We start from the raw sequence: 22,959 nt of genomic DNA on the forward strand, positions 1-22,959 counted from the left end.
CCAACTGCAATGCCCAGGAGCGTTGGAAGATGCAGAGAAGCAGGTCTCTCTGCCAAAGACTGTCAGGCACGCGATACATCTGACCAGGCTCCTTGGCGAGCGCTATCTCTGGGTTATAGCCTCTGCATTGTCCAGGACGACGAGTAGTCACAGAATGAGCACCTGAACCAGATGGCATCAATTTACGCCTATGCCAACGCGGTAATTATTCCTATTGATGGGAAAAATGCTGAAAGTGGTATTCCTGGATTGAAGAACGCCCCTTCTGCGGAGCCGCGCCACCTCGAGCAGGAAGTCATTCCGTTTGGTGACAGGAGCATCCTGAGGCGAACCAACTTCTCCACAGAAGGTCGGCCTTCCAAACACTCGGGCATGGACAAGGTGTATTTTGACCGCGGGTGGACCTTTCAGGAACTCTTGTTCGCGCGAAGGCGGATATGTTTCGAAAATGACAGTGTCTGGTTCCAGTGTTGCCAGAACACGGTCTTCGAGAACCATTCTCACCCGCGGCGCTCCCACGACGAAAGAGATTGGATACTTGATGTCGGCTATCCTTCCCTGACCGTCCACTCCAGGCTAGTGGCTGATTTCAATCGGAGGCATCTCAAATATCCTCAGGACTGTCTTTCCGCGATGCCAGGGATGCTCCCGATGTACAACCAAGTCTTCAAAGGCGGCTTCCTGTGTGGTCTTCCGGAGATGTTCTTCGATGCTGCCCTGCTTTGGCATCCCGGCGGCGACCTGACTAGGCGCATTCCAATCGAAACCGGGAAACGCTACAAATTTGCCAAAGAAATTTTGCCGTCATGGTCGTGGGTAGGGTGGCAAGGTGAGATAGACTTCCGTGGCTGGAACACCGGTAATGATTTCGTCGCAGGCTGCAGCGGTTGGATGGGCTCGTCGCGGCAGCAGACATCTCCGGTGACCACCTGGTACACGAGCAACGACGCCTCAGGTACATCTGAGAAAAGGAGGATCGAGACTCCTTGGAGCACGTGGAGAGAGCGCTACAAAAGCCCGGCCAGCAAGCTACCGCCGGGCTGGAAGAAGCGTAGACACCATCCTTCCAAGACCTCGGGAAACAGTGTACCGCCAGATGGGTACGGCAAGTATTTATACTCGCACAAATCCTCCGAGAGGACGACTTTCTGGTACCCCGTGCCCCTATCAGACCCGGATCCTCGGCCACATTCGACACCCCAAACCGCATTTCTGTTCGGTTCTGTCGAGACAGCGCGGCTCTACGTGGCCGGAACTGCCTATCGACAGCGATACTGGTCTATACAGAATGAAGAATCAGAGTCTGTACTTGTCACACTTGTGAATTCCCAAAAGGAGTGGGCTGGCATTCTGCGGCTGCACAGCCGTGATTACTTCTCGAGAGACGGTCTGGACCCGGAGGAGACCCCGGTCGAGGTTCAGCTGATTGCGATTTCCCAAGGTTCAATCCCGAACGGTCTCAGTCCTGCGGAGGGCACGGTGGACATAAAGGAGTATATGGTAGAGGAACGGCCAAAGGATGGAGATTCATACGAGTATTGTAATGTCATGTGGATCACGTGCAGGGAAGGCATTGCTTTTCGAGAAGCTGTTGGTCGGGTTCACAAGCGTATGTGGGTGTCCCTGAATCCACAAACCATTGATGTTGTGCTTGGATAGGAAGGCTCCGTGGTGTTCTCACGAAATCGATTTTCTTTTGGGCCCAGATACCCTCACAGGAGGTAGTCCCACAGAAGGTAATCGTCTTTGGGAGGTTGTCCCTCAACCTAATCCAAGGGAGATCATCCTACAATGAATTTAACCAGCAGTGGCTTATCCCAGGGTGCTTTCATAATATGATGGCACCATCACCACCGGCAAGGCCACCTGCAACTACTAGGTAACATCCATTAAGAAAGAATAGATCGGGTCACATGCAAGGCAGATTCAACAAGGCAAGGCTTTTCTATTGAACCTGCTCGTTGACAATGATCATACGTACTGGACATAAACATTGTGTCTTTTCACAGCTGAAACTGACCATGCCACAAAATCTTGTTTGGTTCCATACTTCGATAGCTTTAACCAAGGCTTCTTGAATCCATCGGGAGCATATAAAACTGATTTTCCCCTTTCATGTGTAACTCACGATGAAGCAGCAGTCCCATATTTGTCTCCATCTGGTACTTCTTCCCTTGATATGCCCATGGCTTGTTGCCGAGAGCCCCGATGTCTTGGATCTCTGAATCTGCACTCCTGAGTGGCCAAACATGCCGCCCCCTGTTGAAAAAGCATGGTGGCTTCACAAAACTTAGGCAACAATCTCAGAGACAAAAGGCACTGGCAGAGCCTCAATGAAGACTTATAGGGATTCTACAAGAACCATTTCTCGCTGCTACTGCAGTATCGTACTAAAAAAAAAAAAAAAAAAAAAAAAGGGCATTCCCTTCAGAGTCTCCATGGTCCGTGCGTTTTGTAAGTTTTCTTCTGCTCTGCTGGAGAAAGTAGATTACCGTCGTGCCAGGGTAGGTCTGCCCCACAAAAACCTGGCCGCTAGGCCCGTTTTTACCCCTACCACCATAGTGGCAAGTTTCTCCCCCTCTACAACTAGCTGGCTAGGAAGCTCATCACCAACGATGCGCCCCGGCCGTGCATCACAAGGGCCCTCAACCACAGCTCTCCACTTCTTCACGGACAGTATTCTGTGGCTGTAAAACGAAGCGACCTCAGCTCCGGTTGGTTCTGCGTAACATCAGCCTTGAGGCCGGGATGGACATGGCGCCCAACACGGGCCCAGCAGAGGCGCTTTGCATCGAAAAAAGACCAGGAATCCTCGGACAAGGACAAGGAACCCTCGAACAAGGACGAGGCATGGTACGATTGGTACGCAAGGCTTCACGCAGATCCAAGCGCGTCAGAGAAGGATCTCAGGAAGGCGTTCTACAAGCGAGCTAAGGTAGAGCACCCGGACCACGACAAGACACCAGGCGCCAAAGAAAGATTCCATAATGCAAGTAACCAACCGCTATGCCCAGCAATATTTCCGCTTCCCTGACTAACTATCACTTAAGCTGCAAGAAACTTTCGAGAAGCTGTGTGATGAGTCGAAGCGGAAGAAATATGATCGACAGAGGCTGGCCAGGAAAAAAGCGGCTGCAGCCCAGTTGATGGCTAGTCAGTCGTCGGTTGCTGACAGCTTGCGGGCCAAGTGGAAAGCTGAAGACGAAGCTGTGCGGAAGGCCGAAGCCATGCGGACAAGAGAGGCCAGGAAGACTGCTCAAGGGGGCCAGCAACGCGCGAAATCATCAAAGAAATCTGGCACAGGAGCAGACTCACAGAAGCCTCAAGGCTCCAAACCCGAAAACTCCAAGGAGACTCCTCGGAAGGAACAGCAACAGCATGCAAAGCCCGAGGAGACGGAGGAGGATCGTTTGAGGAAGCAGAAGATCGCAGATGACTTGCTTGCGAAAACGAAAGCTGCTGCTGAGGAAAAGAAGAGGAGAGAGGATGCGGCCGCCGAGAAGACCAGACAAAACAATAGGTTGCAGGAGAGAGTCATAATGATTCGAGGTCTCCCAGCAGGAACCGAGCTTGTCGATCTCTTCGAGCCTCTTGTCGACTTGCGCCCCGGGCCCGTCTTCGATGCAAAATTCTGGTCTGCCAGGATCGCTGCGATTGAATTCTGCACCGACGCCGCGGCGCGCAGAGTCCTAGCACTGGCCAAGCAGCACCGGCTGTACATAAACGGCATTCAGATCACCACTGTTCAGCTCATGCGATCAACGAACAAGATACCAGCCATCGGTTCCGAGTCGCATGTTGTGGTACTCAACGGGGTAAGTGCCTCGGAGGTGAATGTCAAGGATGAAAAGGTCGGTGACTTCTTGACGCGACATGGCTTACGGGTAGAACGGACCGTCAACTGGGTCTTTATGCCGAGCTGTTCAGTTATTCGTCTTGCTTCGTGGGCGGAAGCCGAGAAGGCAAGTCGGCTGCTCGCAAAGCATCTGCCCGATTTAGAGATCACTTGTGGCCCAGATCCCTGCGAAACAAGGATCAACGCCACGCTCTTGAATCTCGGCTACCTGCTCAGATCATTTGGCTTCACGGATACGGAGCGAAACAGAGAGCGTACAGTAGAAGTTGTCTTCGATGTATCCATTGCCTTCTTGATATGTCTGGTGTTTTATTTAGCATACAAGCATGGGCCAGAATGGTGGAAAACTACATCAAGAGGCACTAAGGATGAGAGCAAACTCCCAACTACTACAGACAGAATATTAAATGTGGGAAGCGACCCTGTATAAGGGGAGCGGTATCATGGGCAAAGGCGGCGAGAGGACAAGGACAGATCTTTCCAACGGTGTGCTATTCAGCCTCCAAATGAGCATCATATAGCCCAGTTCGTATCATTCACCAATGGAAGGCCATTATATGGAGTGTCAGATGTCCCAAGGAGTTATACACCGTCTATACGCTGCGTCCAAGCACGTTAGATACTGCCACGTGCTATAGAAAAGCTCCATGTCCACTATCTCAACATAGTGTTGAGACTATCTTATTCAATGTCGTTGGAATTTGTGGGAAATCGATGCCTTTCTCAACGTTCTTATCCAGTACTTTTTATTATTCCTTTTAATCATCTATTCCTTAAATGTGTTCCTAGACATTTGTGTCCATGAGGAATGTTGCCGGTCTCACCAGATGTTCAGATCGACTATAAGTGCATCTACGGCGTTTTCCACGTAAATCCATCACAAGCCATCAAAGTGGCACAATTGAAAACGATCACTGACTGCTGTCTCTCTTAGCCTGCCATGTGCCAGTGCTTTCGAAAGCCGTTTGAATGATGAACCTGCTGGTATCAGTGGTGGAAACTGATTGACTGGTAGCAACTGTCTTGGCGATTTATTAAAAGCGAGGGTTACGAAAAATAAGACAGCAAAAGTCTTGCAACCATGCTGGCTGGCTAGGCTAGGCTTGTGCATTCTCCAAGCCTACGTTAGCCGTTGCTAGGCTAGTGGAGACAGGCAGTCTGGGCACCGAGGCACTTGATGCGCAAATGCGCGCCGGGTGGTGCGCAGTGTTGGGTGCGGGTGAGCAGCAATGCTATCTCCTGTTGGAAGATTCTTTAGCCGTCGGCATTCCACTGGCATCCGCAAGTATAAATAAACCAAGTATGTCTTCTCATTGCTATTTCAGAGGGAAGAAGGCAAAGGTTGATGTTTACCTGCTCAAGTCTGGATTGATTGATTACTGGATAACCGGCACTACTCGAGGGTTTCTGGTCCGGGATCGGAAGTCGGAATTTGGTGAGTGACAGTGGCAGTGGGTGGGCAGTGGGCAGGCGCCCTTTGGCCCGAGGCCTTCAGGGTCTGGTCTCACTGCATTGTTCAAATCCCACCCCGCGCGCACTTCTCTTCCTCAAGCACATCTCATCATCGCTCGCTCACACATGCACCACCCATCAAAGAACAGTGCAACGCTGACCCCATTGGCTGCCGCCTTGTGTCGACAAGCACTCTGAACATAGACTCGCGCCACACTGAGAGCAAACTGAGCCTAACCGGCTGCAAAAAAAAGGTATGGCGCCTGCAATGCACCCCAGACAACTCCCAAAGGCGGCATAACGGGACGGCACAGCTTCTCCCAGACATCTGATCTTGGGAACCTGCTGCTGGCAGACAGAGGCAGAGGAAATTGTAAGCTGACATGCAACAGGGCACTGCACTGCACTGCACTGTACAACCACGGTCCTGTGTGACCTCGGGGCAAGATGCCGGCCATGATGGATGATCCCGCTTCCCCGACCATCTACCGCGTCGCCGGGGAGCCTCCATATCCGGACCCAAACAACCCATCGCTGCCGGCCAGTATTGTCCCTCGTCAAGTGACCCTGCGAGATAGACAGACTGTCGCCACGATCGTGCCCTTCGTGTCTCGCCATCAAGTGCCTCTCTCGCTTCTCAGGTACATGAGCGACCAGTTTGCGAAGGAGGTCAACAATGGAGACACATATCCCATGATCGAGCCCATGCCATTCGAGAAGTTTGCATCCTACTGGTTCCAGAACTTCGGCGCCATCATGCTCCTGGGCAAGATCGAGAAGCCCGAGGACGTGGTTGACGACAAGGACTGGTCCAAGGAGTGCCTCGGCAGCTTCTACATCAAGCCCAACTACCCCGGGCGGAGCTCTCATGTCTGCAACGCCGGCTTCCTTGTGACGGACGCCGCAAGAAACCGCGGTGTTGGCCGCCTGATGGGCGAGGCTTATCTTGACTATGCACCAAAGCTAGGCTACACGTACTCCGTCTTCAACCTCGTCTATGAGACCAATGTGGCATCGTGCAAGATCTGGGACGCGCTGGGGTTCAAGCGCATTGGCAGGGTCAAGGGCTGCGGCAACCTCAAGAGCTACCCGGGTCGACTCATCGACGCCATCATCTACGGACGAGATCTCTCGGTCGACGAGAACAGCGAGGAACTTGTGAGTGAAGAACGCTTCGACAAGATCAAGTTCTATCTCAAATACGGTAAATACCCTAACGGCGCTGACCGGGCCGAGAAAAGCAGACTTCGTAGCGCCGCGACACACTACAAGCTGCTTGATGACGACAAACTCATGCTCAAGGACAAGGAGGTCATCTCGGACCCCCAGAGACAGTACGACATCTCCCGTCAGGTCCACTCGCAGCACCATGGCGGTATCAACAAGACCACCGCCACCATTGCTGAGAAGTACCACTGGAGCCGCATAAAAGAGACCGTTTCCGATGTAATTAGGGCATGTGCCGAATGCAAAGACTCGTCAAAGTCAATCCCAAGCTTAGGCCACGGCAACTCTGTCCATCAGAAGAAGCCGTCCACGCCAAGCCAGAAGCAAAGTGATGCTACTACTCCTCCTGCTGCTCCTGTGCCGGCTGCCACTGTGTCGTCTGCTCCTGTCATCCCGGCCATCGCGAATATCGTCTCGACGCCTGTAGCAGACAGGCCAGATAGAGACGACCCCGGTCACGCCAGCGCCCACCTGCCCGGTCACGCCCACGCCCATCTGCCCAGTTTCTCCCCGGCTCCATACTCGGTTCACCATGATGACATGTCCGTGAGTTATCCGGCACAAACTCTACACACGCCTACAGACTCACCTGTGCCGCAACATGCTCCCCTACCGCATAGCCAGCAGCACCACAATGTGATGATACGGCATCCGCATATCACATCACTCCAGCAGCACCATAACCTGCACCGGCACTCGCCGGTCTCCCACTCGCTCCCCCTCGTGCATTCCCCAGCCTATCAACCGATTGACCCACAGATCATCAACCAGCCGCCGCCAAGCCACCCATCGCCATCGTCATACGCGCATCACCACCCCATACCCGTCCATCACCACCACGACTCGTATCACTCGTACCACACCGACGCAGAGGCAAACAGCTTCCAGGACCTGCTTGCAGTCGGGAACCACAGCCACGTCGAGGGCGCGGAAGATGATGCAGTGGATCGTGACCTCGACATGATACTCATGGAGCAGACAGACGACGACGGCCCTGACGAGGCAAGTGCCCGGATGGACGTCGACGGCCTGGATGTGGATGTGGGTGTCGGGGTTGGCGTTGGCGTTGATTTACCAGGCAGCGGAGGGGAACATGACGACCTTTCTAAGATGAGCGTCGGTCATGTTCTTGCGACGCCTGAGCCTGATGACCAAGTCGGCGTGGACGTGGAAGAGGGTGGGCCGGCCACGAGCAAGGACAAGGAGGATGCTGGTGTTTTTGGCATTGGTTACCCGCCTGCAGGATGATACTGGAAGCCACCTGGTCCGGTATAAACAGAGTGCAGGGCAGGAATTATTTTATACTCGCAGGGGTAAGAAGGTCTCTTCTGCGGACAGGCACCCTTGGATCAGCGCTGCGGGGATGGGAGGCATCCAGAAGCATGGAAATTGAGATACCCAATAGAATAGCTAAAAACTTGCAAATAGTCACAAATGGCCACGAGGTCCAAATGATAGGATATCACAAGATTTCTGTCCCAGTTCGCTAGACCTTGCGTTGGCGCAACGCACAAACAACCCCCCCCCCCTCTTGGTCCCCTACCAGGTAAATTCCAAGGGTCGGGCCTTCCCTCGCATGCAACCCCTGACAGGGGCAGCAACACTTAAAGAAAAGTGGCCCAAGCGTCCGCGGCCTGTCAGAACAGCTTGGCCAACGTCGCGCTCTGCCCCTCGACGCCCGACCCCAGTGACCACCTGCAACTTTCCCGGGCCAAGGCGACAACTTGCCGGAGCCAACCTGCACAACCTCCCCGAGCCTCTCGAATCGCATGCTGTGGCTCTGTACCGTGGCGGACTAGCTGTCCACCCTTCCTCTTCGAGCCCTGTCTACCCCAAGCTCCGTACCGACCGGGCTCTCGAAACGCTGCTCCCGACTTCCCACACGAGACTCCGACCTAGCAGCCCTGCGACGGCGCACAACACTCCTTGACGATGGCGGTGAACCGGATAAAGGGCGCGTTCGCGGTCCCCCGTAAGGGCGAGACCTTCGAGCTGCGTGCCGGGCTCGTCTCGCAGTATGCCTACGAGAGGAAGGAGGCGATTCAGAAGACCATCATGGCCATGACACTGGGCAAGGATGTGTCTGCCCTGTTCCCCGACGTTCTCAAGAACATCGCGACGGGCGACCTGGACCAGAAGAAGCTTGTCTATCTATATCTGATGTGAGCACTTGAGATCCATGTTCCCCCGGAAGCTATACCCAGTCCGTGGCGGCGTAGGCCAGCTGTATTCTAACGCATCCGCCCTCGCAAAGGAACTACGCGAAATCACATCCCGACCTCTGCATCCTCGCCGTCAACACCTTCGTCCAAGACTCAGAAGACCCGAACCCGCTCATAAGAGCCCTGGCCATACGGACGATGGGCTGCATCAGAGTCGACAAGATGGTCGACTACATGGAGGAGCCCCTGCGCAAGACGCTCCGCGACGAGAGCCCCTACGTGCGCAAGACGGCCGCCATCTGCGTCGCCAAGCTGTTCGACCTCAACCCGACCATGTGCATCGAGAACGGCTTCCTCGAGATCCTGCAGGAGCTCATCGGCGACCCGAACCCCATGGTCGTCGCCAACTCGGTCCAGGCGCTGTCCGAGATCAACGAGACCGCACCCGAGACCAAGGCCCTCGTCGTCACGCCCGCGATGCTCAAGAAGCTGCTCATGGCCATCGCTGAGTGCACCGAGTGGGGGAGGGTCACCATCCTGTCCACGCTGGCCGACTACCCGCCCGCGGACGTCAAGGAGTCGGAGCACATCTGCGAGAGGGTGGCGCCGCAGTTCCAGCACGTCAATCCCAGCGTGGTGTTGGCTGCTGTCAAGGTGGTGTTCATCCACATGAGGATCATCAGCCCGGAGCTGGTACGGCAGTACCTTAAGAAGATGGCTCCTCCTCTAGGTACGTTGGTCCCAGCCTCTCAGGGTACAAGTCTTTGGAATGTTCTAACAGCTTGTCTCCATAGTGACCCTCGTCGCATCCGCCCCGGAAGTACAATACGTTGCCTTGAGAAATATCGACCTCCTCCTGCAGGCCAAACCCGACATCCTCAGCAAAGAGCTCAGGGTGTTCTTCTGCAAGTATAACGACCCGCCGTACGTCAAAATGCAGAAGCTTGAGATCATGGTGCGGATAGCCAACGACAAGAACTTCGACCACCTGCTTGCCGAGCTGAAGGAGTACGCCCTCGAAGTCGACATGGACTTTGTGCGCCGCGCGATCAAGGCCATCGGGCAAGTGGCAATCAAGATCGAGAGCGCAGCCGAGAAGTGCGTCAATGCTCTTCTGGACTTGATAGCGACCAAGGTCAACTACGTGGTGCAGGAGGTCATTGTGGTGATCAAGGATATTCTGCGGAAGTACCCGGGCTACGAAGGAGTCATCCCTACGCTTTGCAACCATATCGATGAACTTGATGAGCCGAATGCAAGAGGGTCGCTGATATGGATCGTCGGAGAGTACGCTGAAAAGATCAACAATGCAGATGAGATATTATCTGGATTCGTGGATGAGTTTATGGAGGAGTTCACACAGGTAAGCAGCCAGACTGGGATCGAGGTCCAGAAGAGATGCTGACACAATCCTTGCAGACACAACTGCAGATCCTCACAGCAGTGGTGAAACTGTTCCTCAAGAAGCCAAGTAACAATCAAGGACTCGTCCAAAAGGTGCTACAACAAGCAACGGCGGATAACGACAACCCGGACATTAGAGATCGAGCCTATGTCTACTGGCGACTGCTGTCAGGGGACCTCGACGTCGCTAAGGTGTGTCTCAGCTTTTGGACTGATGCACCTGTATCTCCCCATGTGTGCTGACATTTTCTTGTAGAACATCATCCTCTCTCAGAAACCCGCAATCTCCACAACCATTTCCAGCCTCCCAACCGCCTTACTAGAGCAGCTCCTCAGCGAGCTGTCCACCCTCGCGTCCGTCTACCACAAGCCGCCCGAGTCGTTCGTCGGCAAGGGCCGCTTCGGCGCCGACGAGATCCAGCGCGCCGCCATCCAGGAGCAGCGCCGCGAGGCCGCCGACAACCCCATTGCCGCCTCGGTCGCAGCAGCCGCGAACGGGGCCCAGCCCCAGAGCAACGTCGAGAACCTCCTGGACATCGACTTCGACGGCGCGGCGCCAGCCTCCCAGGAGCAGGCGAGCGCGGCGGCCACGCCGGACAGGGTCGCGAGCCCCGCGGTCGGAGGCGCCGCCGGTGCATCCTCGTCGGGCGGCATGGCGGACATGATGGGGCTGTTCGACGTGAGCTCACCCACTGGGTCGTCCACCGCGCCGCCGCCGATGGGCGGTGGCTTTGGCGGTGCTGGCGGCGGCGGTGCCATGGGCGACATGATGAACGGCTTCGCGGGCATGGACCTGAGCGGGAACAGCGCGCCGCCTCCACCCGGGCAGCAGTTGCACCCACAGGGGACGGGCAGCCAACCGCAGACTCCGCAGGGGCAGCAGCAAAGTGGTGGGGGTAGCGATGACCTGCTTGGGCTATTCTAAGTAGAGGGAAAGATGCTAGTATTGGGGTATTTCGGGGGAAAGGGGATGGGAGGGGCGTGGGAGGGGGTTCGGGATGACGGTTTCTTCTCAGCGGTCATTCGGGCAATGATTAGTTGGGTGTGGGGAAAAGCAAAACGTTATAGATCATCAGAGGGAGCAGAGACGTCCATAATGAATGCAAATCGGATTTGTGAGCTTCCCTGTGTAAAGGTTTTCTTGGCTGTGGGTGTGCCGATGGTGGCTGGAATCAAAGACTCTGTTTAGGAGCCTCTTGACTCGGACCTGCAAGATGATCTTCCCGGGCCAGAAGTGGCAGCTAAGGCAAACGCATAGTGTTGGCGGGCAAGGCCATAAGTGGAGATGTATAGACACTCTAACGGATCCGATGGGGCCAATGAACAATATGAATAAAACCAGACTAATATTAAAGACTTCATAAGGAGTCCATTTCGGTAGATATCTAGGAAGGCACAGTGCTAATCAAAACGCTGCAGAAGAAGCACCTAGGCATATGCACAAAACGTCCAAAGCGGAAATAACATCGATCCTAACGGACAAAGCCGATTCCCCTCTCGAATATCCTCCACCATCTAGCGATGCGTATTGTGAGGTGCATACAGCTCGCTGGGAGGAGGCGGCTCGTTGTTTGCCTCGTACACGGGTGAAGCGGACACAGGCCTATAACACACAGGTGCATTGGGAACAGGCCCATATGCAGGTGCATTCGAAGGAGGCACATATGCCGATTTATCCTGTGTCGGCACGTATGTAACAACACTAGAAGCAGGCTTGGGTGTGTCGGTCGAGTATGCGGCGAAACCCATGGGCCTGTCTTCCAGTGGAGGCACTGCGGCACTCTGTTGGTTCCCCTGAGCCTTGCCACGGCGGAAGGCCAACCAGCACAACCCAACGCCTATTATGGCAGCGGCAGGAATACCGACGCCGAGTCCTATTTTTGCCGACGAAGGCAACGCGGAGGAGCTCTCGGATGATGTGGATGAGGTCGATGGCAGGCCCGATGCAGGTACGGTTGTCGCAGGACCGGGACTGGACGAGGAGATTGGTATCGATGCCGCGTTGGTCGCGCTGCCCGAGGCAGCGGTCAAGGCACTGGTAGAGACACTGCTTGTAGTCGAATCGGCCGACGAAATATTGAAGTACACCGTGCGGTCGCTTGAAGTTGTCGCTCCTGTGACGAAGAGCATCATCATGAACACGGGCGAGACGGAAAGATCCTTTTGCGTCGTCACTATCCAATTGCGCGTGTTTCTGTTGAAGGCCTGCCCCTCTTTTTACAAATTCGTGTCAGCGTGCATCCAGAAGTCCATGTGCGGACACAACAGAATGGGGAGTGACTTACCTGCGACATACTCCATGTCGCCTAACGTCTCTGGAACCTCATCGGTTGGCAGACTTGTTCTCAAATCGATCTGAAATAAAGCGACTGTCGCATCTTGATCTGTCTCGCCTATAGTCCACTCGACCCTGAAAGCTGAGTTCTCCTGGTAGACTAAGTTCTTCGTGAAGCTCGTTTGGCCTCCAGAACTAGCCGGGTTCACGAATGTGAATGCCAACGTAGCAGGCAGGATAGAACTGAGTGCTAGGAATAATTTCCAAAAATTGAGAAGCATTTTGCTGGTTGTAAGTCAGAATATGAGGAATGAACAACAAATTCAGCAATGATAGCTTTCCCATGGACTGGAAGTGATAGTACCCGGTTTAATGAGAAAGCCGTTGGAGCGAGAAACTGCGCCCGACTGCAGATTGGCGAGGCCAGCAGTGGCGCCCAAGTTCTTCAAAATTGCACGACCAACAGCGAACCTCAAACCGGACCACGGTATCATATTGCAACCAACAGTTCTCGGGAAGAGAAGGATTCTGGTGGTCTGGCAGATACACTACATAGTTACGTGCATTATAGGATCTGTCAAGGGTTCTGTGCCTCATCTACTGCATGGACTGGCTAGCGTGTGTAGCCACGGCGCTTACAAGCAGATAAATTTAAGTAACACCCCTGTCTGCCCTCCCGCTGTAACTACACAGAATGTGTTTCGCTAATAAGCGCGCAGCAACGCCGAACTCTCCTTGGCGCCAGGGCGCTCAAAGTTAGTGGGTGACATCGCCATTTCTAAGCCTACCGTTGAAGGCATGTTGGTCATGCGCTTTTGCATCAGGCTTGCAAGGAAGGTTCCCACGTGACAATAGAAGTGCCTTTTGAGCCTGCATTGACGCGGAGGCGTGACAGCTTTCCCCTTAAACCGCGCGGTGAAACGCGGCGGAACACTTGCCCAAGTTCTTGTTCAAGTATCTGCAGTCATTCATTTCCGTCCTGCTTCTGATGCCAGGCAGGATCTGAGTATCAAGCAATCGCGCTGCGCGTTCACCCAGCACAGCCAAGGGCCATCAGCGACTGTGCTTGAGGCGGGTCGACATCGGACTCTGTACACCGTTGAGTCTTCACCCAACCATCGCGACATCGAGTCTACGATGCACTCTATGATATCAAAAAAGCTCTCCCAATTCCCTTCGTCCTCGATAAATCGCCAAGTGACGATACTAGCCGCCTCTATTAGCATTCTCTTTGTTCTCTTCCAGTCATGGAGTCTTTTCTCCCAACATCCCGTCTATTCCAAGCCACTATCGCCACTCGATTCACCAGTAACGGTCAGAGTCGGTGACGAGATCCCTAGGAAAATATGGTATAAGTTCGGCGCGAGGGGACTTAGTCACGACGCCATCGCCTGGACTGGCAGCTGCATCGAAAAGAATCCCGGATACGCAGTCGAATTCCTGACAGACGAGACGGCCGATGCGTGGGTCCAGAAGAGATTTGCCCACCGTCCCGACATAGTCGAGGTCTACCTCGCCCTCCAAATACCCATAATCAAAGCCGACTGGCTCCGCTATCTCCTACTCTACGCCGAGGGCGGGGTGTGGTCGGACCTCGACGTCTCCTGCAACTCGCCCATCGAGACTTGGATCCCGCCGCAGTACAAAGACGAGGCCTCCATAGTCGTCGGCTGGGAATTCGACACCACGTGGCCGGGCGCGGCGCCGAAACACGAACTCGCCACATGGACGGTCCTTGCGAAGCCTGGCTCGCCCCACATGTGGACTGCGGTCGAGGGTGTGTTGCAGGGACTCCACGACGTCGCGAGGGAGAACGGCGTCGACGTCGCCGGCATCACGGCCACGCCGCCTATGATGGGGGACATTGTCACCTTCTGTGGGCCGAGGAGGATGACGAGGAGCATCTTCGACAGCCTGCAGCGGATGCTCAACATGACCGACAGCGAGTTTCAGGAGGTCGAGTCGAGCACGTGGTTTAACCTGGAGCCCAAGCTTGTGGGGGACGTCTTGATCTTGCCGGGGTACTCGTTCGCGCTGTCTATGGGTTTCTACGACGAGGCGGTCAGCGGCGCCATCGGTCCTCCGCTGGTCGAGCACCATTATGCCGGCAGCTGGAAGAATGACAAGGGTGGTGAATTCCTCTAGACCTCGACCGGTGCGAGCGAGCCTGGCTCACCTATTGGCAGTGCAACGAAGATGGTAAATAGTAATCCGGACATGGCGTTAGAAGGTCGCTTGGGGGATTGTGAAATTCAAATGGTTGTATGTGCCCTTTCTTTTTGGGAATAGACTCAGGTTTCTCTGGGATATTACGGCTACGGTTATAACTTGCATAATAAAAAGCCGTTTAAATTGCTACTTATTCGTTTAAGAACTACTTATAAAAGTGATGGTTAAACGGTAGTGGGGCTATGTGGGTCTTATATCGACCTCAAAGCCGGAGAGGTATGGAAAATCAGGCTCATCTGCATTGGGCGGTGGTACCTAACCTTCATTTATTCCAAGCAACAGTGGAGCAACTCGGCGGCTCTGATCGCTTAGGAGAGCCGCAGCTACTTTCGATGAAGCGAACTGCTGGACCTTGACAGAAAAACCTCAGAAAAGGACAAAAGGTTACGCTTGAAAAGGTCTTCGCATCAAGTTGAAGCTATGCAGGGGCTCTGCGGGTGTGATACACAAGGAATATATGTGTGTCTTGATCTTAGGCTGGAAGGGCAAGCGATCTTCTCCGGATGCTTCAGATAGGACGTGCGAAAGAGCTCGGCACCATGTGTCTTGTTGTAACAACAGGCAGTAGGCAGCAGGGGGGGCCGTTTCGGAAGATGTCAGTTTTGGGACCCAAGTTGAGGGACATCCGTCGGTTGACACTTCTACCACACCAGGGATGCTGACCCCCATGAGATCGAACCATATCTGTTGGCCGCCGGAAGTCTTCGGCGTGAGAATGCGCAAGAAGGCCAAGCCGTCCCCATCTTCGTTTAATCCTCGGCATCGGTGCTTGGAGACGCGACAGGGTCAAGAACAATTAACTCGGTTTCGTCTCTCGACCGACACCCGAAGCTGAACAGAAACGGTCAGATGTATATCGGTAGAGTTTAAGCTTTCCTTTCCACTGACTCAATAAACCTTCTCTCCCGCATTACAAGGGCCATGTAGGGTCTAGACCCGGATGTTCTGATTCTGACAATTTTGCAGAGTCTAAAGTTCGTCTTCAACAGGCATAGTCGGAGTTCTCCTTTGGCACTCATTCCTGCGAGTCGGCAGATTTGAACGAATATAAATACGTGCTACTTCGTCAGCTTTTCCTACTTCTCATTAAGCACCAGATCCATATCTCACGCTAAGCTGAACCAGATCGTTTTACAAAACTCTAGCCCCTCCAAATATACACGCCAGTCACAATGCTGTGCCTCACCACACTCAAGGTCACCCTCACCCTCCTCGTCGCCGGAGCCTCCCTCGCCACGGCGGCACCCAACATGTCGCCCAACGACCTTGGCGTGGCAGGCATGCTCGGAGAACGACAGAATTGTGCGGGCTGCCCCCAGCCTGGGGCACCTTGTTTCAACAATTGTGCCAATCGGGGTTGCTGCTAGGTCAACTTGGGAACAACAAACTGCACAGGTATTTCTCAGCTGGTGCAAAGTTCATGGGGTATTGACTGAGTACTGTTCGTCTAGTTCTTGTTATTCCCTCGTGCTCAAAGGATCGGATCTGAGTGAGGCCTTGAAAGGTTAGCTATGAGATGCTGAGAACATCGGGTCTGAGATTATCAGCTGCAGTATTGAAGCAGACCGTGTGCTAAGCGAGAGCTCTATGATCTGGCCACTTAGAAATGCAAGAACGATCGGTATATATTTTCCGTGCCAAATGAGCATTGTCCCATGTGTCAAATGTTCGTTATCAAGCTAGCCATACTCGACTTTTGTTTTATATCCAGGACCAATTCGTGGGAGGTGCTCAGGCCGAGGACGGGGAAGAGTTCATGGCTCTCATTGAGCTGATGCCGCGGCTATACCTTTTTGACATGGTGTTTGGCTTCTTTAAAGGGTGGTGGCTGTTTAAAGATGGGAGGCCCCATGCCCTGGCTGATTTGGACTTCTGGGAGGAGAGCTTGATCGAGGCCCGGTTTGACGGGGTGGCGTGGTTGGACGAGGGAGAATGCCCCCCAGGCAGACACGATAACCCTCAAGTGATTGTGGCCTTCGTATAGCATCGCTCCTACTAATCCCTGAGTGTGGGAGTAGTCTTCGGCCAACTTCTGGGCTGCCGGGATAGCTTCCTTCACTTGCCCGGGCACAAAACCACATACGCGGTTGAACACCCGCCCGAGGACTCCTACCTCGCACATGTTACTTTTTGATGCCCTGATCTAGTAATTGGATCTCGATGTTTTACGGTAGTGTATGCCATGGCGAGTAGCCTATGGCTAAGTAGCGGTCAACAACCCGCAAACCTAGGCTACGGTCATGTTTCTTAATCTGCCAGGGGCTGCGCTTGAGGACAGAGAATCGTGCGGAATGAGAGCAGTGTAGGCGGAGAGCCCAATTCGAGGTTCTACGTGCGAGCATTGTTCGCATCGGTGTGTTGATATCCACTGAAAATTTTCATTTCACGCCGCGGCACCTCGGCAGCCATCAACTAGCTTACCAACGACGCAGCTAGTCCACGCCATCACCCTCGCTCGCCGAATCATGCACCATACCAGCCAAACCATCAACTTCCCCCCCAAGCAGTGGCGCCCTCTCGCCGACCTTCCTGCTGAGCGACGCGGCGATGCTTATGGCCAGGCCGCTCAGGCCGTGGACTACTGTGCTCCCGAGCACAACGAAGCAGACCACCGGCCAGATGAGCTCCTTGGCGACGGTCTTGTCGTCGTAGGGCGGGCCATGGAGTGGCGGCTGGGGCCTAGGAAGCGGGAGCGAGGTTCCCGTCTCGAGGTGGGCTCTGGCCTCGATGGCTAGGAATAATGCGCCGACGCCCATCGGTCCAAAGTGCCCCGCGAAGAGTGCCTCTTTGTATGTCTTGATATCCGGGACGAGACCGCCGACCTGCAGCGCCAGCACGACGGGGAGCCTCCTCAACAGCAGGACGAGCGCCAAGAACAGCAGCAGGCTGCCGGGTCCAACATGACCGTCGAGAACATCGCCGGCTCGTGGCACGAAAGACTTCCAGGGGATCAGGGAGCCGAAGTAGACAAACATGCTCGAGTCGAGCACGAGGTCGACGACGCCCTTGAAGGACGCCTCGCCCTGGACCTCCTCCGTCTTGCTCGAGAACCATCCGTCGTGCGCGAACCCGATGCCCGCGCCGAAGGCGACGAGGAAGTCGTCCAGCCCCAGGGTGCTCCCGACGCCGACGCACAGGACCGCCAGCAGGAAGTAGAAGGCGACGAGGCTGGGGCGCGAGGCGTACCCCTTCCCCTCGGAGAAGCGCAGCAGGTGGTTGGCGGCCCACCCGAGCGCGCACCCGATGGCGAGCCCGAGCGCGCACTGGTACAACACCGTGATGAGCAGCCAGTCGGCGGCGGCCTCGCGCGCGGAGCGCGTCTCGAAGACGTACAGGCCAGCGTAGAGGAAGGGGAAGCTGGCGCCGTCGTTGCACGCGCTCTCGGCCGAGAGGAGGTTCCGCATGCGGCGGGGCACGCGGGCGCTGAAGCGCGATCCCCCCAGCACCGCGGCGGCGAGGACGGGGTCCGTGGGCGAGAGGCAGGCGCCGATGACGGCTGCGGTGGGAAGGCTTGTGCGGAAGATGAGGTAGGCGAGCAGGCTTGCGGCGACCCACGAGTAGGTCATGACGGGGCCCAGGAAGTAGAGGACTGAGGCCCAGTGGGCCCTGCGCGAGAACCAGCGGGCCGGGAGGTCTATTCCCACGGCGAAGCACTGCACGCCCAGGATGACGCGGGTGAACTCCTGGGTGAAGGCATCGTCCAGTCCCCAGTCGCCGTGGGGTGCGAGGACATTGAGGAGGGCGGGCCCGAGGAGGAAGCCGAAGAGCACGGCGAGGGGCGGCGCGGATAGGTGCAGTCGATCCCTGATGAGCACGGAGAAGAGCGAGTAGGCGACCAGGAAGATGGACAGGGTGAGGTAGGTGAGGTGGGGAGGAGTAGGTTCGAGCTGAGACCACATCGTCGAAAACGAAAAGGGCCTGTACAGGTAAATCTGATACTGTAGGGAGACTGACTGGCTAGCTGCCTGCCCAGTAGATCCTGTGTAAGTCTGCATGCAGCTCACCACTTTAAGAAGATTGGCTTGACCTCGTCGCCTTGGGGAATGAACGGCAGGGGGGATTCATTCATCACGCCTTCCAGTCTTAAGACTGAACTGGCTACCTAGGTGTGTAGCAGTAGAGTCCAGCACATCCGCCGGCTAGGGCAGGACATGACGTGGTGGGATAATCCGGGGTAGCTGCGTAGCTCGAGGCTAGCTTATGCCGGCACAACGATGATTCATTTGCTTAGCCGTACCTGTCGCAGGTCCGGGGATGTTTGAGGATCCATCGTCCATGGCGCACGAACAGGCCTATCCCAGATAGACTACCTTTCTTCGATGGAATTGGGCGAGCGAGGGCCAGTGACAGTTGATGTTGTGTGATGTTAAGTTGGTCTAGATTTATTCACTGCTAACTGTTCATAAGAAGTTGGAGGAAGATAGCACGTCTAGAAAGACCCAGCATGGAAAGGGATGTGCTTCGGCTTAGTCATCACAGCGACTTCAAGCCATCGATGATGAGCCCGCAACCTCGACCTCATCCGAGCCACAACTCCAGCAATTCACTCGATGCGATTCAGCACTCGCCTCTTCTGTAGCCAAATGCAATAGAAACCAAATCCAACCCAGCCTTACATCCAGCCATGACGCAGGCGCCTCCCCATCAATAGTCCAGACCCAAAGCCTACCTGGGTTGGCCTCCACGAGCCAACGCCACCCACACCACAGATACCATGGTACGCATCCATATCACCCTACAAGCTGATATCCAAAAGCTGACACATAAATCAGGCCAACTTTCCCAACCTGCGAAGGCTATTCATAGAAGCCAGGAGCGAAGACGAGGAGAGAGAGGTCTCGAGGAAAGCAGTGCGTCCGCCCATCACCACCAAGCCATCACCGCCAGCCTTCCCCGCCAGCCCCCAAACCCCTTCGCAGTTCTTGTTGTATCTCCTCCCCTCTCTATTTCTATGATCACCAATATCATGAGGGGAAACCTCCCCTTTCCCGGGACGAAAGAACATTGCTGACTCCTACCATCCAGTTCTACAACGCCGTGCTGTTCATGGGCTCCGTCGCCGTCTTCAGCCTGATAGCCCAGCGGATGAACGCGGGCAGGTGAGGCGGCGAGTCAAGGCGCGACGGGGCAATACGAGACGGGCATGGGTGGTTGAACGAACGCCACGGCAAGTTGGGGTTCGGCTGGGGAGGATAAGAGGGACGGCAGCCTCGCCACCTTCCTGCCGACCAACCTGCCAGGCAGCACTCACTGACGGGAGCACATACTTGAATGAGGCAGTGAGCAGTCATTCGATTCCAATGCATTCCAAGACGGCCGTTGTGATCGTACAAGCTTCCAACACACGAGAATGTCAAACGCGAGGCGGTGGCTGGCTGGTAAACAAGAGAAAGAGAGAGACATAGATGCTCCATCCCCTGGCGCCCCCATGCTGTCGAGAAACATTATGAGTCTTCATAATTTCCCACCAAAGACCGGATGATAGCGAAGTGCAAGTAATCGAAACCAAAAAATCCATGAATTAGTTTCAGTCCGGCCGCGGCGTGCCCTCGCAGCCACAGGCAGACAGACAAGACTGAGAGGCACATTCAGTCGTCGTCGCTGTCGTCGTCCCCCAGGAACGCCAGCTCAGGCCTGACCTTCCTCCTCCGCGAACTGGCCTTTGGCGCGTCGCTATCTTCGTCCTCCTCCCCGTCGCCACCCTTGCCTCTGACCCCTTTCTCCTGCCCGTCCTTGTCGCCACCACCACCGCCCTCCTCATCATCCTCACTATCCTCCGCGAGCTTGCCCTTGGGCGCAGCCGCCCTCCGGCCCCGCCGCCCGCCCACGCCCCAGAGGTCGTTCATCTCGTTGACCGCCTCCAGCTCGGCCGCCAGCTCGCGCCGCTCCTTGATCTCGCGCGCCTTGGCCTCCGAGAACCGCCCGTCCATGCCCACGTCCCGCAGCATCCCGCGCAGGTGCCGTATCTTGGCCTTGGCGTCGCCCCCGCACCCCTTGAGCTCGAACCCCCAGATCTTGCGCACGCCGCACTTGACCAGCTGCCCCTGCAGCTTCTTGACCTCGGCCTCGTCCGGGTCCGCCTCCTCCCCGCCGCCTGCTGATTTGCGCGCGGCGCCCTTGGGTGCAGCGGTCTTCTTGGCCGCCGGCTCCTTGGACTTTCGCTTCTTCTTTGCTGGCGGCTCGTCATCTATCACCGAGGAGAGCTCACTGCTGTCGCCGTCGTCATCTTCCGCGGCCGCTTTGGCCTTCTTGGCGGGCGCTGCTTTTGGCTTGCGCTGCTTCTTGGGCGGCGGGGGCTCGTCGTCAATCACCGAGGACAGGGGGCTGCTATCGCCCTCGTCCTTCACGGCCACGGACGGCTTCGTTTCTTCCTTTTCGCTCTTGGGGGGCTCGGACAGGGGCGAATCCTCCTTCTCGTCGGCCTCCTCCTTCACGCCCGTGGTCGAGACTTCTATGCCGTCGGCCACGATGGAAGATTTCTCCGCTTCGTCGTCGTCTGTCTCGGTGGCCTTCCGCTTGCGACCGCGCTGCGGTGCCTTGGCCTTCTTCTGTTGCTTCTTTTTTGGTTTTGCCTTCTCTTCCTCGTAATCATCAGACGCATCGTCCTCCTCGTCTTCCTCGTCCTCGTCTTCAGGCGGCTCGCTCAGCTCCGATTCCGATTCCGATTCCGATTCCGATTTGGGCTTTGGGGCGGGTTTTGTCTGTCTCTTCTTCGGGGCGGGCTTGGTCGCCTTGGGCGCTGCGCGCTTGGTGCCATTCTTCTGCGCCTTTTCCCCCTTGGGCTTTGGCGACGGCTTCTTCTCTTGTGTAGGAACCACAGCCTGCGACGAAGGGGGCTCGCCGCTTTCTTCTTTTGCCACGAGCTCGTTCTGGTGGTATTAGGTCAGCTCTGGGTGCGGACCACGCTACTCACGACGGCAAGACGGGATGGGTGACAGACCACTTGGTTCTTGATGAGCTCTTTTGACTTTGACTTCCACTCGCCCTGGGCAAAGAATCCTTCCTCGAGGCCATTCTCCTTCTCGCACTTGGTCCGCACGGTATTGACGGAGAGGTCCTCGCGGGAGGGGCCGGAAAAGAGCTTCTTGACCACAGCAAGGAGAGAGGCCTCGAGGTCTTTGTCTTCCATGTTCTGAGTGCCTCCCTTTCACTCTACCCAACTACAATTCCCGGATTCGATGCGCAGGCAAGATGTCCCCGGTCCAAATCTGGAGGAGTAGTTCCTGGCTCTGTTGTCGCAAAAGACAAAGCCGTGTCGCAAGACAATTGAGACGAAACAAAGACGCTGGCGCTCAGAATTGAGAGGGAATGCAGAGAGGACAGGTCCCAAAAGGGCTATGCTGTCATTGATGCGAAATCGACATATAATCACCACCGAAACCCCAGGTGCACAAAAGAGTCAATTGACCATGTCGCGTCGTGGATGTTGTGGGGGTGTCGGGTGACGCGCAGGGGGCGGATCGACAGCTCAGGTGGGGCTTTGTTTCCTCCCGCTTGCTTGCTTGGGCCTCGGACTCGGCACTGAATCAGGGCAGATGTGGCCCGTGCTCGACACCTCCGCAGCCATCCCAGTGGGTGAAATGCAACCATAGCAGGAGGTACACACTTTTATCAGCATTTTCCCATATAAATACAAGTACCTTGTAATCAATCAGCAATTAGCCATCTTCCCATCCATCTTAACGTACTGCATGTCGACTGGTAGCAGCTGCGTCAGACAGCCGCTGAGAATGGCTTCCAGTTTGAGTCCTTGAAGAGAATCAGCACTTAAGCAGAAGTCTTTGGGTGGGCAACTATGGTCGAGTCTCCTAGAAAGACAGCCACGTCAGGCCCGGTTCCCAGCGAGGTCAATTTCTTTGTACCATTTCAGGGCTTCATGTACCTGCCCTGTTGGGTTTCCCAGGATCCCGATCCCGGATCGGAGAGACGGAAAGGGAAAACAGGCCTGGTTTCCTGGTACGGTGTCTAACAGACACTGTCCATCCCCTTCCGAGGGCATTCGTCCTGCGACGTGCTGCTTGGCCCAGAAGAACGCAACCCATTCCCTTCTGTGATTTTTACTGCGATTAGCCGGTTACTCAGGTTCGATTCTCTCTCGCGGATCTTATGGGGGTTGCTTTTAATTGGCTGCAGGGTCTGAGTTAAGGGCTTAGAAGCCTTAGTAGAGTTTTCAAAATACAGTGTAGGCTGCAAGATCAAGAGGGGGAGGGGGGGTGAAGGAAAGCAATGTAAAACATCGAAAACTATCTAAACTATGAAATCGTTCTATTCTAATGCTGCTGTTTGAATCGGGTTTAAAAGGTTCGCACTTGCCACGATTGCTTCTTTACAGCTCTATGCATCTCTGCTCTTAG

The 22,959-nt window shown here is 55.3% G+C and overlaps 8 protein-coding genes across 8 annotated transcripts; 5 read left to right on the forward strand and 3 right to left on the reverse strand.

Annotated features, from left to right (window-relative positions):
• Nucleotides 1–171: 171 nt before the first annotated feature.
• On the forward strand, nt 172–4,053 carry INS49_013538 (uncharacterized protein; the record flags this gene model as incomplete). Its single annotated transcript, XM_043174235.1, has 5 exons — nt 172–201; nt 256–1,609; nt 2,802–2,993; nt 3,058–3,815; nt 4,018–4,053. 5 exons carry the CDS (start codon nt 172–174, stop codon nt 4,051–4,053), a joined length of 2,370 nt encoding a protein of 789 aa, XP_043021180.1.
• A 1,711-nt stretch (nt 4,054–5,764) lies between these two features.
• Nucleotides 5,765–7,783, forward strand: INS49_013539 (uncharacterized protein; the record flags this gene model as incomplete). The annotated part of the gene is made up of 2 exons (XM_043174236.1): nt 5,765–7,081; nt 7,295–7,783. 2 exons carry the CDS (start codon nt 5,765–5,767, stop codon nt 7,781–7,783), a joined length of 1,806 nt encoding a protein of 601 aa, XP_043021181.1.
• Nucleotides 7,784–8,467: 684 nt separating this feature from the next.
• On the forward strand, nt 8,468–11,026 carry INS49_013540 (uncharacterized protein; the record flags this gene model as incomplete). The annotated part of the gene is made up of 5 exons (XM_043174237.1): nt 8,468–8,697; nt 8,790–9,427; nt 9,492–10,060; nt 10,117–10,293; nt 10,358–11,026. 5 exons carry the CDS (start codon nt 8,468–8,470, stop codon nt 11,024–11,026), a joined length of 2,283 nt encoding a protein of 760 aa, XP_043021182.1.
• Nucleotides 11,027–11,616: 590 nt separating this feature from the next.
• Nucleotides 11,617–12,657, reverse strand: INS49_013541 (uncharacterized protein; the record flags this gene model as incomplete). The annotated part of the gene is made up of 2 exons (XM_043174238.1): nt 11,617–12,314; nt 12,387–12,657. 2 exons carry the CDS (start codon nt 12,655–12,657, stop codon nt 11,617–11,619), a joined length of 969 nt encoding a protein of 322 aa, XP_043021183.1.
• Nucleotides 12,658–13,513: 856 nt separating this feature from the next.
• On the forward strand, nt 13,514–14,521 carry INS49_013542 (uncharacterized protein; the record flags this gene model as incomplete). Its single annotated transcript, XM_043174239.1, has 1 exon — nt 13,514–14,521. The coding sequence occupies one exon, from the start codon at nt 13,514–13,516 to the stop codon at nt 14,519–14,521; it is 1,008 nt and encodes a 335-aa protein (XP_043021184.1).
• A 2,516-nt stretch (nt 14,522–17,037) lies between these two features.
• INS49_013543 (uncharacterized protein) lies at nt 17,038–18,504 on the reverse strand (the record flags this gene model as incomplete). The annotated part of the gene is made up of 1 exon (XM_043174240.1): nt 17,038–18,504. The coding sequence occupies one exon, from the start codon at nt 18,502–18,504 to the stop codon at nt 17,038–17,040; it is 1,467 nt and encodes a 488-aa protein (XP_043021185.1).
• Nucleotides 18,505–19,319: 815 nt separating this feature from the next.
• INS49_013544 (uncharacterized protein) lies at nt 19,320–19,708 on the forward strand (the record flags this gene model as incomplete). Its single annotated transcript, XM_043174241.1, has 3 exons — nt 19,320–19,322; nt 19,378–19,455; nt 19,631–19,708. 3 exons carry the CDS (start codon nt 19,320–19,322, stop codon nt 19,706–19,708), a joined length of 159 nt encoding a protein of 52 aa, XP_043021186.1.
• Nucleotides 19,709–20,193: 485 nt separating this feature from the next.
• INS49_013545 (uncharacterized protein) lies at nt 20,194–21,734 on the reverse strand (the record flags this gene model as incomplete). The annotated part of the gene is made up of 2 exons (XM_043174242.1): nt 20,194–21,474; nt 21,546–21,734. The coding sequence occupies 2 exons, from the start codon at nt 21,732–21,734 to the stop codon at nt 20,194–20,196; spliced, it is 1,470 nt and encodes a 489-aa protein (XP_043021187.1).
• Between the last annotated feature and the right edge of the window lie 1,225 nt (nt 21,735–22,959).

Source organism: Diaporthe citri, assembly GCF_014595645.1.
Source record: "Diaporthe citri strain NFHF-8-4 chromosome Unknown scaffold_7, whole genome shotgun sequence".
In the NCBI taxonomy this organism is placed as follows: Eukaryota; Fungi; Ascomycota; class Sordariomycetes; order Diaporthales; family Diaporthaceae; genus Diaporthe; species Diaporthe citri.